Source organism: Ruditapes philippinarum, unplaced genomic scaffold (genome assembly GCF_026571515.1).
Source record: "Ruditapes philippinarum isolate M1 unplaced genomic scaffold, ASM2657151v2 ctg1278_1_1_1_1, whole genome shotgun sequence".
Classification (NCBI taxonomy): domain Eukaryota; kingdom Metazoa; phylum Mollusca; class Bivalvia; order Venerida; family Veneridae; genus Ruditapes; species Ruditapes philippinarum.
This window is the reverse complement of record NW_026867073.1, coordinates 19,890-37,276: the sequence shown is the minus strand read 5'-3', so window position 1 is coordinate 37,276 and position 17,387 is coordinate 19,890. Positions and strand designations below refer to the sequence as shown.

At 28.9% G+C, this 17,387-nt stretch overlaps 1 protein-coding gene across 2 annotated transcripts; it reads right to left on the bottom strand.

Moving 5' to 3' along the window:
• Positions 1-6,812: 6,812 nt before the first annotated feature.
• LOC132734742 (macrophage scavenger receptor types I and II-like) lies at positions 6,813-16,761 on the bottom strand. 2 transcript variants are annotated; one of them, XM_060721587.1, is made up of 7 exons: positions 16,535-16,761; positions 15,816-16,159; positions 15,113-15,201; positions 9,923-10,015; positions 9,575-9,652; positions 9,046-9,135; positions 7,944-8,004 (listed from the first exon to the last, which is right to left on the bottom strand). In XM_060721587.1, exons 1-4 carry the CDS (start codon positions 16,678-16,680, stop codon positions 9,935-9,937), a joined length of 660 nt encoding a protein of 219 aa, XP_060577570.1. In that variant the 5' UTR covers positions 16,681-16,761; the 3' UTR covers positions 7,944-8,004; positions 9,046-9,135; positions 9,575-9,652; positions 9,923-9,934. The 2 variants fall into 2 exon arrangements, with proteins under 2 accessions (XP_060577571.1, XP_060577570.1); XM_060721588.1 differs by lacking the exons at positions 7,944-8,004; positions 9,046-9,135 and adding an exon at positions 6,813-7,108.
• Between the last annotated feature and the right edge of the window lie 626 nt (positions 16,762-17,387).

Sequence of the window (17,387 nt, the reverse complement as noted above, 5' to 3'; positions counted from 1 at the left end):
GACGCAAAGAATTTCATTTCTCCATATTTATGTACAATCTTTAACCATATATTTGATAATTGTGTATATCCTGAAGCCTGGATCAAGGAGTGATTGTTCCTATATATAAAAAGGGGGATAGAGATAATCCCTCAAATTATCGTGGAAATCACACTGGTAAATGTTATTGGTAAAATATTTTCTCTACTATTGAGAAATCGTATAAATAAATGGGTGCGAGACCGAAAATATTTTTAATAATACGCAAGTTTGGTTTCGTGATGGTCGCTCTACAGCTGATGCTATATTTCTATTACATACTGTAATTCAAAAAGTTTTATCTAAAAAGTCAAAGTTATATTGCGTTTTTATTGATTATCAAAGAGCTTTCGATTCGGTAAATAGAGATGCCCTATGGGTTAAACTTTTTCAAGCAGGTTGTCAGCTGTAAAATGACAAATATGATTAAACTTATCTATAATAATGTACAATCATGTGTAAAAATATCAAAATACTATGGAGTTATCTAACTTTTTTGATGTTACAATAGGATTAAAGCAAGGCGATCCATTATCTCCCCTGTTATTTACATTATTTATCAATGATATTGCTGAGAATTTGAACTTTGATACTATGACAGATAAGGATCTAGAACTTTTATCAATGTATTAAATTTGTTTTGCTGACGAATATAGTTTTATTCACTACTGATCAACAAGCTTGCAATCTCAAATAGACCAGATATATAACTATTCTGAAAAATGGGGTTCTCAAAATTAATGTTAATAAAACAAAAGTTTGTGTTTTTTTGAAAAAAACGTAAACAAGTCAGGGGAAATGAGTTTTTTATAAATGGGGAGAAAATTGAATATGTTGATAACTTTACTTATCTAGGTGTCCGATTTACATATACTGGTAATATGTCTGGTGCAGTAAAAGCATTGAACGATCAAGCTCTGAGAGCCTACAAACAATTTATTGTCTTTATTCGATAATATTAGTCTAGACATTAAAACAAAACTTAAACTTTTTGATTCCATGATAGCACCAATTTTATTATATGGGTCAGAGGTATGGGGTCTGTACAATTTTAAAGATGTGGGACAAACTACACTTACGTTTCTGCAAATATATCTTAGGTGTTTAAAAACAAACTCCAACATCTGCCGTTTATGGTGTGAACTTGGCAGAATCCCATTATCAGTCATTTGTAAAGAAAGGTCTATAAAATTTTGGTTAAAGTTTATGAAAACTCCCGACTCCCCTATGTATATGTTATATAGAGACCTATGTAATAATGTAAACACAAATTGTTGGGCTTCTAAACTCCATTCAATTATTGATCATTTAGGTCTTACAAATATTCGCTTAAATTACGACTTGTAATGCAAATTACTTAAGTTTATTTAAAAGTAGGATTCGGATCAGTTTATTCAAGATTGGAATCATACAATTAATACTTCACCAAAATTACACTATTATTGTAAGTTTAAACAATTTTTTTGAGTTTGAAGATTATTTAGTTTCAATTAGCAATGAGACTACAAGAAAATCTCTTACTCGCTTTAGACTTAGTTCACATAATTTGGAAATTGAACAAGGAGAGATTTAATGGGATTGATAGACAGAATAGATTTATGTAAATTATGTAATCAAAATGTTATTGAATCTGAGTATCATTTTTTTTGCTATGTTGTAATAAATATGATGATTTAAGAAGACAATACTTGGAAATATCCCATGGCCAAATGTTCATAAATTCAAAACAGCTTATGTCAACAAAAAATAAATTTAAACTTTTTAAATTAGCGAAATTTTATAGATGAGTCAATGAAATGCCGAAACAATTATTTAGAATTTCTCACGGCTTCTTAACGAATTCTTAAATCATTGTCTCTTAAGTATAAAATTGATTGATTATTAACTTGTATTTTTCTGTACATTTGTTTGATTATATCAGTGTAAAATGTAAACATGTTTATAGTTATATTGCTGTTAAATGTCTTTGCCATATAATGTATGTGTGTAAATGGCCAAAGACAATGTTCATTGTCGATTTGCCAATAAACTTGAAACTTGAAACTGAAACTGTATAAAATTTTAGGGAAAAATATGTCAGTAGATAGATTTAATTGACCACCAATCAATCGATTATGCAGATGACAAAATGTGTCATATAATTTCGCGATTTTAAACACAATTTTGAATGAAGTAATCATTAAAAGAGAGTTTATCTTTTACTCACTGTTCAATATTGATTTCTTTTGTACAATTATCTAAAAGGACACAGAATTAACCACACATCTTAATGAGTATTTAAAAAAATGTGCATGCACAAGTTATGTAAATTTTTCTTCTCTACGGAAGCGTGTTGTGACTAAAATCACGAAAATCTAGGGATATTTTTTAAAATGTTGAATTTGACTTATTTCAAAGAGTTGGCATGTTTTATGAATTGTGGAAATCATAATTAAATCAAATAATATGATAACTTGATGTAAACAAACGTATCTTGTAATACATAATGCATTTCTAAGCGAAATGATAATATCCCAGCATGTTATATGAAAAATAGACAGCGTATCCAATAGGGTGTAATCAAGCTAAAACTATTACCTATTAATGAGGAAGCTGTTACTGAAACTTTATACATTACTTTTACTTCTTAACAGAAGACATGGATTTAAAACCCAAATTATTATGCCAATTATTTGATTGTTTTGTAGGTTCAATCATATCATATGCATCTGAGAGTATGGGGTTATAGCAAATCAAAAGATAATTGAGCATATTCACTTGAAGTATTGTAAAAGAATTTTAAATGTTAGAGCCAATACAAGCAATGTTCGTATATACGGCGAACTCGGCCGTTACCCATTGTATATAATCGAAACGTAAGAATAATTAAGTTTTGGTGCAAATTGATAAGTACTGATAATATTATTTTACGGAAAACATATGAATTAAGTTTATCTGACTGTTAAAAAGGTAAAAAACTGGGTATCAAATGTTAAAAAAATGCTAGTATATATATGGTTTATCCGAATTTTTTTTTGAAAATAATATCGTAGATAGTAAATTATTTCCAAAAATATTTAAACAAAGAGTTATTGATAATTATATACAAATATGGCATTCATCTGTAGAAAATAATTCTGTTTTAGAACTTTATAAAAATTGTAAAGAATTATATTCATACGAAAACTATCTTAACATATTACCAAAGGATCTTAGATTTTACATCACAAGAATTAGAATGTCTGCACACATACACTAAGAGTACAAACGGGTTATATGGTCAGAATAGAATCCCAAGGAGTGAAATGTATTGTTTATGTTGTAAGAAGATGAATACCATTTTGTTTTGATATGCCATGCTATGTTGACATAAGGAAAAAAAAACATGTGAAACGATATTATTACAAATTTTCTGTCAATGTGTAAATATTGGACTGATTTCTTCTATAATCTAATAATAAAATTATACTCACTAATCTAGCTAAATATTTGAGAGAATCGATTAAAATCAGGAACATTATTGTTTAGTACTAACAACTGAATTTTGAAATTTTTTTACAAATTTATACTAAAAATTCAATTGATTTGTTATATACTCTGCGTAACAAAATTGTTTTATATTAAAGTGTTAATAATATTCTCCTAAATCATTATTGTTCAATTCTCTAGCTTTACATGAAATTCAAATAATATATATAAAATCCTATATTATTTGTTAAATAGAAAAACTTGACATCTTTACAATTTGTGTATTTATATTGTAGTGATGATGCACTATGTACAAATCCAAAATAAAATTCTGTTCTGTTCTGTTCTTTACACAGTTTTATATCTTATGTTTTAACTATTTTTATTCTATCATTCTAGACAATTTGGATAAGTCTAATAATCTAATGTCAAAATGCAATAGATTTCACTTATCAAAATGGTTTTAAAACACAAAATTTACTTAAATACTAAGATTACATATTCAAAGAGAAAATTAAAATGAGGTGTTAACAGACCAGACTTCAAAATTGCATTTGATATAGATTTTAATCATATCTTTTCCGACCCAAAACCATTTTATTCTTATTATAACATATTAAATTTTCTTCAATTGTTTTTTTTTTTAAATAAAATGTGTAGCTTGATAATCTACCCTCACGATACCAGTGCCAGTTGTATGTATATTTTAAGTAATGTTTTCCATGTTATTGTCAGCATTTATAGAACAGTTGTTGTATAATTAGTTAGAAGATGGATAGACACGTGACTTCTACACAAGGGGTAATGGGATGTGAGAGAAAAATGGCTTTTTACGTAGATATATCTTATTGAATGAATGAAAACAAAACAATTGGGTGTCTTTCAGGTTTGTTAATACAGCAGAAATTGATATATCAACACAAATTTACATCATTGTTTTACAGCATGATTATAATAAATGCACATACAAAAGATTTGCTCATACCAAATTTTCTCAGGCGTTTTCCTACTATATCATTTCAATACTATTTTTTTTTAATATCTTTTTGATAATGTTTTATGGACTTATATATCTTATTTTCAGAGGAAGGGCTAAACATAGTATGGGATGGTTGATTGCAGAAGACAATATTTAGCGAGAGTCCAGCCTTTTATATTTTGGCAAACATAAATCAATCCGTTGATTGATGTGCCAAGAGCTTTCCATATTTCCAAGTTAGGAGAGGCTAAATGGGTTCTGTTTGAAAAGACCCAGCATTTTTGAAAAGCCATTAACAGGTAAATCAAAGAAAACCCCTCTATATTTTTAATACACAGTTGGTGTACCAGATTCAATTTTGTGTGCTACTACATATATAACTTTTCTAAAGGGAATTCACATTTGTAAAAGTTAAATGGTTTTCTTTTAAAAGTGTTTTATTTTTAGTGTCCAAAACTGCAGTTTTCTTACATTCTCGGAATTACTAAGATCAGAGATTTGTTTGTTGGTTTTTATGTCACATCAACACTTTACAGGTCATATAATAACTTTCAAGCTTTACTGGTGAAGGAAAAAGTGTGACATAGGTATTATTTTTAGCGCGTATAAAGCTAGTTTGGGATAGCTATGTCAGATAATAGATTCCAAAACCCAGACAGGACTCAAACCTACATCGTTAACACCGTAAGAAGCAAGTGTTTTGAAGTCAGTGACCTTAAACACTCGACCAAAACTTCCAATTTAGTTATCTGTATGAAAGTATAGGTGCCGTTTTGCTTATATGGCACATTATGATGTTTCACAGTCAGTGCTTCTTTCAGCCGATGGGCAATTTACACGCAACAACATAACATGAAACATATTTTCTAAAGAAGAAAGCTGAGGCATGTTTTGCTGAGGCTAAACGTGCCTCATTAATTTATGAATTATTTGTAGATAATTCAATATAAAAATATAAATCTAAAAGCACAATTCTATCTTGCTTTTCATAGTACATGTACCTACATTTTTAGTTAGACATAAAATTATTTTATTTTAAAAGCAGAATGCAAAGTTCACATTGTTATTTATCATATTAAGTTGTAACAATTTTACAGATGCGAAACAATGTGTCTCTGTGAAAAGGGCAGGCTAAAGGTTTCAACAGCACCGGCCGAAAAAGTCGAGATATAATTTCAGCATTGAACAAGGGCAGGGCAATATGTATATATACATGTGTAGCGTTGTCAGACTATATGGATAGTCGGGCCTTGGTGACAAAAATGATGAAATAACATTGTGTTTTTTTTTTCAGTGTCTTAACATTCAGTTCAAGATTCATTTTATTTTAAAATGTCTTTTTACAATAATTTTTTTTACAACACTTCCATGGTAAAGTAAGTGCAATTTAGCATTGGTAAGATATTAATTTGAAGGATTGATTTTCAGAACAGAAATGCAAATACAATGTATATAAATAATAATTATAATAATCATTTGTGTAAAATGTATTGCAATTTTGAATTATAATATGAATTTAGATAGATTCATACAACATTAATCTTGGTAGAGCTAATTTGTAAGAATATTTAATGGAATCTGACTTAAAGTAAAAACAAATATTTATCATTAGTGGGTGGGGTAATGTTTTATACCAGTCTAAATGATGATGTATAGATTATGCAGTGTTGCGACTTTTTGAATGTAATCAACATTGGTTGAAACGTTTGGATTAAATAAAGCATGTTTGTGTATTAATATGTTACTTTGTTAATTACCATATTTACGTAGAATATCTGGAATATTTAATTTCACAGATTATTCTAATTGAAAACACATGATTTCAAAACATGACATTTTTAGCATTTTATACTTCGAATTTTTTTGAGGACTTTTTTCCTGTAGCAACACATATATAGTAGATAACAAATATGCAAATATCTTTTCTGAAGGAATTTGTTTGAGGTTGGGTCTTATCTTTGGCTAAAATGCCTAGCCTATAATTCTTTAGTTAAAATCTTATCAAGATATCAAGATGAAAATTTAGTCAGTCAACAGTATAGAGACTGCAGGCTGGCCTGACTTTATTATGTTAACGAATGTCAATCCCTTTCGGCTCCAGCATAATAAGGGTTAAGAGTTACTTTGTAACTGTGTCTAACTAAAAGTGTTGACAATACTAATTTTTCCCTTTCAACGATTCTTTTTTGTTAAAAACGAAACTATTCTTTAAATTGAACAGAAAAACGAAACCCCGTTTTTAAAAAACCCGTTTTTAACACTCGTTGGGTTTCCCGTTAAAAATTTTGCAAATTTTAAATTTTGAGTATTTGTACGAAAAAACCCCATGGTTGTTTTTATTTTTTTTTCAAAAACGGGCCCTTTTTGGGATAAATTTTACTCTATGACATTATTGATGAGCACTAAATGCAAACCACACAATACGCCGTGATGACTATGATGTTTATATTTTGTTGTCTATTGTTTGTATCTCTCTACCATTATAATGCATATATTTAAATATAATACTATACGAAATAGCTAAAATCTTTTAAGTGTTACTAGTTTCTCCTTGGGGTTATTCAGTAAAGATTTCCTTATCGTCCGAACATTTCTCCGTTTGATTCTGACGAACCTTTATCTCCTTTGTCTTCCTTTGGTCCTCTTTCTCCGCGCTGTCCTTTTCTATAATAGATTAAAACAATTAAAACAGAAATATATTTTTTTTTACTATAAATGATGTTTTCTGTTAAATTCTATTTTATACCACATGTCAATAAATACCACTTAAACATTGCAAATAAAGGTCAATATACAAAAATAAATTAAAAATTTAAGGTTAACACAGCTTAATTATTCAATTTGGCATTAGATAACTTGCACAAGCATTTAGGACTTTTCACAATATTTTTTTCAAAAATAAGATGCAGTATATTTTTAACAATAACAAAAGCTTAATAGTTCTTTTGTAATTTGATAACACGGTAAATGATTCGTTACTGTAAACTGTCATTATTAACTAGCTCCAAACTGATTTTAAGTACAAATCGTGATAAGTATGTGTTAATAGAAATATATCGTTATTCCTTATTCTTGAAATCAACATAGGCAAGTCTAGTTAAGCTTTATATTTGACAAAACACTTACAGTGTGCGGTGAACCTTAATCCCTTTATCACCCTTCGGTCCTGTATCGCCCTTTCGACCTGAATCCCAGGTAGACCCTGGAAATTTGTTTTCATAGTAATTCATTTTATTTTTCAAAAAATGTTTGTACAAATATTTATTCATCTATAAATGCTAAATATTTATCATAGCATGCTATATTTCAGCAAACGTTTGTAAACATGGAGTCTTTGAAACAATAAATACTAAATGAAAACTGTAAAATTATATCATTTACAAAAAGTTACTAGATTTTTGTTCTGCAAGTAAAGCCAAGTATTATCTTTAACATTGGTGTTAAAAAATATTTTTGTAACGAAGCTATCTCACATCTAATCCTGTTACGCCTTCGGCCCTTTAGACCAGGCTTTCCTCAATACCTGGAAGCCCACGTAACCCATCTCTGCCAGGTATGCCCTGAAAAATAGTTTGTTTTCTGTTGTTTTTTTTTTTGTTTTTGTTTTGTTTCATTAATAGGTCTGCCAAGAATCCAAATCTTATATGGTTTTTTATAAGACACATGATTTACTGCGTAATGACATGATTTATTTTAAAAGTCGTCAAATGAAACTCAAGTATATAAAAATATCGCATTCACCAGGTTTACTCTTCATGACCAATTTTAAATTTCTGTCTTTATTGCATAATATTTCTATTTCCATTTTCTTCGAACGGAATGACAATGTTTCTTATTTTCGGATACAAAAACTCTACTGTTCAACTGCCTGTAGGTTATACCGAGATTTAATATCGTGGAACCAGGCTAAAATTAAATCATGCGTAAACACGTTGTCTCCTCCTAAAGGAGAACTGTTTTCAAAATATCCATTTGTTGACTCTTAAGAAACTAGGAAACAAGTTTGTTTTGAAAAAAAAAAATATTTTTTAAAGTTTTGTATTTTTATTTGAGATGATTTGAAAAGTATTTTGCGGACATTGTTTCAAAAATATAAGTTTACGCTTGCGTAAAACCTCGCTTGTCACCTATTTTACAATCATTTGAGTTATGTTTGCACAAGTGTGTGTTCAGCTAAAAACATTACAGAATTATATAAGCATGCCATAGTTTTGTAAATATTGAAAAAGACAGAATCTTAGAAAAAAATAAATACAGGCATTCCTGTTTCTCCACAAGTTTGTTTTGAAGACAATTGTATTTTTCTTTTGAGATGATTTGAATAGTGCTGTGCTTACAAAGTTCTGGTTTCAAAAATTAAATAGCCGCCTTTTATAAGACTTAGTGCTTATTCATCTATAAATATCATATTGTTATCAAGGCATGCTATATTTTAGCAAATGTTGATAAACACGGACTCTTTGAAACAATTAATACTCAATGAAAACTGTATAAAATATAATTTGAAAGCAGTTCTTAGATATTTATCGTGCAAGTTAAGCTTTGTCTTTTGTTTGAAATGAGATATTGTTAAACATATTTCGAAAATGAAGCTATCTTACTTGCAATCCTCTTTCTCCACGTTCTCCCTTTATACCGGGAGTTCCTGGAACACCGGGTCTGCCAACTACACGATATCTACCAGACAAGGGCTGCAATGCAATCATTTTTTACACCTTATATAGATAATGGATGTTGTGCCGTATTATGCATTAACGAAAGCATGTGAAACTATCAACACTTATGTGCAAATATAATTGATCAAAACAATTTATAAGAATACGTTTTTAACAATTAATAACGTTTTCGTTAAACATTTTCTGTTTTAAATTAGTTCTATGTAAAAACACATATCTATGTTTTAAGAATTTCAAAAAGTTATTATTCAAACATTAAAAGCTTATTTCTTTCGTAATTCGAATACACGGTAAATGAATGGTGGCATTTTAAGTATCTGTAAACTAGCTCCGAACTGATTTGAAGCACAAATTGTGATAAGTATGCGTTAATAGAAATATATATCGTTATTCCTTATTCTTGAAATCAACATAGGCAAGTCTAGTTAAGCTTTATATTTGACAAAACACTTACAGTGTGCGGTGAACCTTCATCCCCTTTATCACCCTTCGGTCCTGTATCGCCCTTTCGACCTTGAATCCCAGGTAGACCCTGGAAATTTGTTTTCATAGTAATTCATTTTATTTTTCAAAAAATGTTTGTACAAATATTTATTCATCTATAAATGCTAAATATTTATCATAGCATGCTATATTTCAGCAAACGTTTGTAAACATGGAGTCTTTGAAACAATAAATACTAAATGAAAACTGTTTAATTACATCATTTAAAAACAGTAATTAGATTTTTGTCCTGTTAGTTAAGCCAAGTATTATCTTTAACATTGGTGTTAAAAATATTTTTGTAACGAAGCTATCTCACATCTAATCCTGTTCAGTCGCCCTTCGGCCCTTTTAGACCAGGCTTTCCCTCAATACCTGGAAGCCCAGGTGACCCATCTCTGCCAGGTATGCCCTGAAAAATAGTTTGTTTTCTGTTGCTTTTTTGTTGTTTTTGTTTTTGTTTCATTAATAGGCTGCCAAGAATCCAAATCTTATATAGTTTTTTTATAAGACGCATGATTTTCTGCGGAATGACATGATTTATTTTGAAGGTCGTCAAATAAAACACAACTACGTAAAAACATCGCATACACCAGGTTTACTCTTCATGACAAATTTTAAATTTCTGTCTTTATAGCAAAATATTCATATTTCCATTTTCTTCGAATGGAATGACAATGTTTCTTTTTTTCGTATTAAAGAAAATCGACTGTGCAACTGTCTGTAGTTTACCGAGATTTAATATCGTGGAAAGAGGCTACAATTAAATCATGCGTAAACACGTTCTCTAGCCTAAAGGAGAACTGTTTACAAAATATCCATTTGTTGACTCTTAAGAAACTAGGAAACAAGTTTGTTTTGAAAAAAAAAAAATATTTTTTAAAGTTTTGTATTTTTATTTGAGATGATTTGAAAAGTATTTTGCGGACATTGTTTCAAAAATATAAGTTTACGCTTGCGTAAAACCTCGCTTGTTACCTATTTTACAATCATTTGAGTTATGTTTGCACAAGTGTGTGTTCAGCTAAAAACATTACAGAATTATATAAGCATGCCATAGTTTTGTAAATATTGAAAAAGACAGAATCTTAGAAAAAATAAATACTGGCATTCCTGTTTCTCCACAAGTTTGTTTTGAAGACAATTGTATTTTTCTTTTGAGATGATTTGAATAGTGCTGTGCTTACAAAGTTCTGGTTTCAAAAATTAAATAGCCCCCTTTTATAAGACTTAGTGTTTAAATTAATTATAAATATATTATTTATCAAGGTTTTGTATTTTATTAGAAATTTTGGGGATTTTAAAAACAGGGCTCTTTGAAAAAATTAAATATTTAATAAAAATTTTAAAATTTAATTTTTTGAAAGCAGTTTTTTGGTTTATTTATGTGCAATTAGCTTTGTCTTTTTTTAAAATAATATTTTAAACTTTTATTTAAAAATGAAGCTATCTTTTTGAATCCTTTTTTCCCCTTTTTCCTTTACCCCCGGGAGTTCTGGAACCCGGGGTTTCCCCAAAACACGATATTCCCAGAAAAGGGGCTGCAATGAAATTTTTTTCCCCTTAAATTTTAGATAATGGATGTTGGGGGTTATTATGAAATTAACAAAAAGATGTGAAATTATAAACATTATTTTGCAAATAATTTAAATTTTAAAAAAATTTAAAAAGAATTTTCGTTTTTAAAAAATAAAAAAGTTTTGGGTTAAACTTTTCTGTTTTAAATTAGTTTTATGTAAAAAACCCCAATCTTTTTTAAAGAATTTCAAAAAATTTAAATTATTCAAAAATTAAAAGTTTATTTTTTCGAAATTCAAAATCCCGGTAAATTGAATGGGGTTTTTAAAGTATTTTAAAACTAGCTCCGAATGTTTTGAAGAACAAATTGGGGGATAAGTATGCTTTAAATTAGAAAAATATATGTTATTTTTTTTCCTTTAAATCAAAAAGGAAAGTTGGTTAAGCTTTAAATTTTAAAAAAATTACAGTGTGCGGTAAACCTTCCCCCCTTTTCCCCCTTTTGGCCCTGTTTTCTTTTTTGGTAAATCAAACCTAAAAAGCCTTTCCCCGGGCCAGTTAAACCTTTCCCAAATTTTTTTCCATAATAATCATTTAATTTTGAAAAATGTTTTTACCTTTAAATGAAAAATTTTTCCAAAAGCTTTGCTAAAATTTAAAAAATTTTTTAAAAATAATTTTATGAAAAAATAGTTTACTAAATAAAATTGTAAATTAATTTTTATTTAAAACAGTTTTTAGTTTTTGGGTCAAAAAATTTAAAGCAAGTATTATTTTTAAAAAGATTTTTTTTAAAAAAGTTTGGTAACAAGCTTTATTCCCCGGAAAACCCCCATTCTTTTGCCTTTAAACCCCCCAACGGCCCTGTTTGGGCCATTTGGGCCCTTTAAAGAGGCTCTTTTTAAAACCTTGAAAGCCCCCAAAACCCAGTAAGTCAGGAAACCCCTTGAAAGGGGTTTTTTTTTCCCTTTAATTTGGTTTGAAACAGGGGAATTTTTTGAAAATAAAACATAAAAAATTTAAAATTTTTTCATTTAGAAACTTTTATTAAAATTATTGGTCCTGCAAAAAAAAAAAAAATTTTTTTTAAAAAAAATTTTGTTTAAAATATTTTGGTAACGAAGGTACTCCCCAAAATTCTCTTTGCCCTTTACCCTTTTTCAAAACCTGAAATTCCCTCCCCCTTTAAAAGGCCCCCTTTTTCCCCTTTAAAATGGAGACCCTGTTAAACCCCATCAAAACCCGGGGTAAACCTGCAAATTTTTTAATTTTCATTTTTGGGATTAAAGCACCCAGTTACTTTTTTTAAAAAGACGAAAATTTTACTGCATGAATGACACGATTTATTTTGCAAGTCGTCAGTTAAAGCACAGAGTACATAAAAAACATTCGCATACGTCAGGTTTACACTTCATGACCAATTTTTATTTTTTTTATTTCTGGCTTTTCGTTGAAAAAACAATCTTTTTTCCATTTTTCTTCAAATCGAAAGACAATATTTTCTTATTACGATATACAAATATGGACTGTGAAACTGTCTGTAGTTTACCGATATTTTGTATCGTAGAACCAGGCTAGAATTAAATCATGCGTACCACTGTTTTCGCATTTGAACAAAACGAATCGGTGTTAGAGCTTATTTACATTGCTGTCATAAAACCCCTGAATTTTTTCAAAAAATCAATATTTGTTGACATTAGAAATTAGGAAACAAAGTTTCTTTTTGAAGAACATTTTATCTTTAAAGTTTTGTATTTTTTCTTTTGAGATGATTTTGAATATGTTTTTGTTCCCAAAGTTTTGGTTTAAAAAAATTTAAATAGCGCTTTTATAAGATTTAGTTTTAAATATCTAAAAATATTTTTATTTTTATAAAACTTTGTTTATTTTAAAGGCAAATTTTAAAATCCCCCGGGGATCTCTAAAAACAATTAAAAATAAATTAAAAACCCTGTATAAAATAAAAATTTTTGAAAGCAGTTTTTAGATATTTACGGGGAAGTTAAGTTTTTTGTTTTTTTTTTAAATTTGGAGATATTTTTTAAAACATATTTGGAAAAGGGAAGAAATCTTACTTGAAACCCCTTTTTTCCACGTTCTCCCTTTAAAACCGGGGATTTTTCGGGAACCCCCGGGTCTGAAAACCAAAAGGGATATCAAAGGAAAGGGCGAAAGGCATTTATTTTTTCCCCTTATAAAAGGAAAATTGATTTTTTCCCAGTATTGTGCTTAAGAAGCATTTTAAAACTATAAACTTTATGTGCAATATAATTGATTCAAACATTTTTTTTTAAAATACGTTTTTTACAATTAATGATGTTTTCGTAAAACATGTTCTGTTTTAAATTAGTTCTATTTAAATACACATTTCATTATAGCCTAAAAATTGCAAATTAAGGTCAGTATACAAAAAATAAAAACAACCGACTTTCAGGTTAACACAGCTAAATGATAACAATTTGGCATTAGATAACTTGCACTAGTATTCAGGACTTATCACAATATTTGTTTGAGACATTTAAGAGGAGTAAAAGTTTTAAATTATTAAAAAATAATAAGATATTATTAAAATTAAAAGCTTTATTTTTCTTTTGTTAGTCGGATATATAGAAAGATTGGTTCATTTAAGTATCTGAAACTAGCCTCCAAAATTGATTTTTAAACACAAACTTAATGAGGTATTTTATAAAAAAATATCGAACTCTTTATACTTTAAAATAGAATAAGAAAAGTTTATTTTTATATTTGACAAATAAATTACAGTCTTGGAGTTTGTGCGGTAAACCTTTATCCCCTTTATCACCCTTTCCCTGTATCCCCTTTGTCATCAAAACCTGGAAGCCCATTCTCCAGGTTCACCCTGCAAATTAATTTTCCATAGTAATTTCATTTTCTTTTTTTTTATTATTGTTGTACAAATTTTATTCACCTTTAAATGTAAATTTATATAGATGCTATATTTAGAACCTTTGAAAAATGAGATTTTGAAAAATAAATACTAAATGAAACGTTTAATTAATATTTTAAAAACAGATAATTTAGATTTTTGTCCTGTTATTAAGCCAAAGTATTATCTTTAACATGTTTTAAAATATTTTGTAACGAAGCTATTCAACAAATTTTCCTATATCGCTTCGCCGTATTGCCCGTCGGCCCTTTTAGACCAGGCTTTCCCCCAATACCTGGCGCCCAGTACCCCATCTCTGCCGGTATTGCCTGAAAATTTTTTGTTTTTTTTTTTGTTTTTTTTTTTGTTCATAATGAGCTAGGCCAAGAATCCAAATCTTATAATTTTAAAAAATGATTTACTGCGTAATACATGATTTATTTTAAAAGTCGTCAAATGAAACCAAGTATATAATATAAATATCGCATTCCCAGGTTTATTTCATACCAATTTTAAGGATTCTGTCTTTATTGCATAATATTATCTATTTCCATTTTTTCGAACGAGAATGACAATGTTTATTATTTCCGAACAAAAACTTACTGTTCAATGCCAGGTTATACCGAGTTATAATATCGTGAACCAGGCTAAAATTAAATCATGCGTAAACATGTTGTCTCCTCCTAAAAGAGAACTGTTTTCAAAATATCCTTTTGTTGACCCTTAAAAACAAGTTTGTTTTGAAAAACATGATCTTTTAAAGTTTTGCATTTTTCTTTGAGATGATTTGAAAAGTATTTTGCGGACATTGTTTCAAAAATATAAGTTTACGCTTGCGTAAAACCTCGCTTGTTACCTATTTTACAATCATTTGAGTTATATTTGCACAAGTGTGTGTTCAGCTAAAAACATTACAGAATTACATAAGCATGCCATAATTTTGCAAATATTGGTAAAGACAGAATCTAAGAAACAATAAATACTACTTGAAAACTGTACAAAAAACATTTAAAAACTGTTCGACTTTGGTCGTGCAAGTTAAGCTTGGTCTTATCTTTGATATGAAATATTGTTTAAAATATTCTTATATTGAAGCTGTCTTACTCGTGGTCCTCTTATGCCTGCATATCTATCTGAACCACTCTGACCTGGTTCACCTTTCTCACCTTTGGTGTTATATTTCCTCATGGTATCTGAAATAAAAAAACTATTTGTGTACGTCTACAGTTTAAATTTAAGCAAGAAAAACTCATCAATTCCAGTTACATGTACTTTAAAAAAATAGATATACGTGTATACATTTTACTATTAATTCATTTAATTAAGGAAAAGAAGTATAGACCTATATTTTATTAAAATATATCAGTCTTGCTAGAATTAGAAAACATAATAATAATATAAAATCAACAAAATCGGAGTGAAGCCAAAATAAGATTATGTCAAAACTACTTTCAAATCTTTGAATACCAATCAAATATGTATAAATACATACTATTCCGACTTTTTTTCATTTTTGAGAAAATGCCAAACCGACAGCATTGCTCAAAGTAAACTTTTAAATATTTTGTATACTACGCACAAAAAAGGAAAACCGACGAGAAAGTTAATTATGACGCCTTGATTTTATTAGAAGATAGGTATAGTTGTAAGTATAGACAATATTCCTGATTATTATATAGAAAATTGGAACCATTAAAATGTTTGTACAGAAACTTCAACAAATTAAAGTCGAAAATTGTCTTGCTTAAATGTGTACTTTCATTCGAATATTAATGTACCTTTGGATTGAATATCATACGAATCGTACCTAGTTTCATATTTAAATCGCCTACTTTAGTCTTGATAGCGTCTTCAAAACCATCAAAATCCGTTCTTAAATCTGCACATGATTTGTTGATTGAAGGAATTCGATGTTCAATGAGACTGACGTTTTTCCACTGGTTACTGAATAGCTCCCTCATATCGTGCATGGCTTTCTTCTCGGCTGATAACATTCTATGAAAAACATTGATATGTTTCTCCATTTCTTGCTTGATTTGTCTTTGTATTTGCCCTTGGATTTCAGAGGATACAGGTTTTCGTAGTGGTATATTGTCTTTTATCTTAGTATCCATATCTTCCATACGCTTTTGAGAATCCATTCTGAAAGCACTTTATATAAACAAAACTTTTTAATTAAATATGATTTGACTTTTTGTCGTTGATTTTGTTATTGTTCACATTTAAAAATAAAAGCTATACTGACGGGACATACTGACTGTATTTTAAGTTACCAAAGCGACGTGACAAAAATAACAAAATAATGTAATGGCGGTCAATTTGGTTTCCATCGCAAAAGGCAATATTAAACATAAAATAAAAGATATATACATGTATGCAACAACCAAAGCTATTACGACGGGAAATACCTAAAGGAATCGAAAAAATATTCCATGGTCAATTTGATCTCCACAGCAGAAAACATTTTGAAAATAACATAAAAATATACATGGCACAACAAAAGCTAAAATGACGGAAAATACTAACTGTATTTCAAACGCTAAGTTATCCAAGCGACGCGACAAAACATCAAAAATAAACTCCATGGTCAACTTGGTCTCTACAGCAGAAGATAGTTTCAAACATAAAATAAAAAATGTCAAAACCGAGCACAAATGATAGATCTTATCCATGTCTGATATTTTCAATACCACTTTGAATCTCACATATAAATTGTTTTCTTGTTTAATACCAATTGATTCCAAAACGTATGAAACAACAGCTCATTCTTTTGAAGAAAAATCCAGAAACAGACAAGCAATGGTTAATCTCCAATTTAATGATTTTATCAACAGATAAGATAAACGAACACGTGTTGGCTTTATAAATAGGCAGCCAGAAGCTTATGGTTTCCATCTAAATTAATCTTAAATATTTATATTTTAAAATATTTTATGTAAATATTATATTTCTTACGAAATTTTGTTTTCTAACGATAATCTATTCAGCATAAAAACATGTTATGTTAATCATAAGTGTTAATGGCCAATACGAAAGAAGGAAAACGATTTTTTTCAGTACAAATTATTAAAGAGATTTGTTTCATAAACTAACTATATCCTAGGAGAAAAGAATCATTATATTTCAGGGATAAATCAATGCATAACTGTTGTATATATACTACTCAACTTTTGCTAATCGCCATATATTTGAGTGTAAATAATTTTTGGGATAATTTTTATTAACGCCGTGCGAAAGGTTTTAAATGCTGATTTACTGAAGGACGAATGGCGTTGTCGACGCATCAAGGGGATACGTATGCAAGGTCCTCGACCGCAAATTACAATTATGCAGCCTTCTACATACCGTCCGCGTAGAAACAAGGACCCCGCAGCATAAA

Coding starts and splice junctions, on each gene's coding strand:
- LOC132734742 (XM_060721588.1), bottom strand. CDS start 16,680: ATGGATAAGATCTATCATTTGTGCTCGGTTTTGACATTTTTTATTTTA. Junction 16,160..16,534: donor AACTTAGCGTTTGAAATACA/GTTAGTATTTTC, acceptor GTTTATATAAAG/TGCTTTCAGAATGGATTCTC. Junction 15,202..15,815: donor CGATTTAAATATGAAACTAG/GTACGATTCGTA, acceptor TTTTTATTTCAG/ATACCATGAGGAAATATAAC.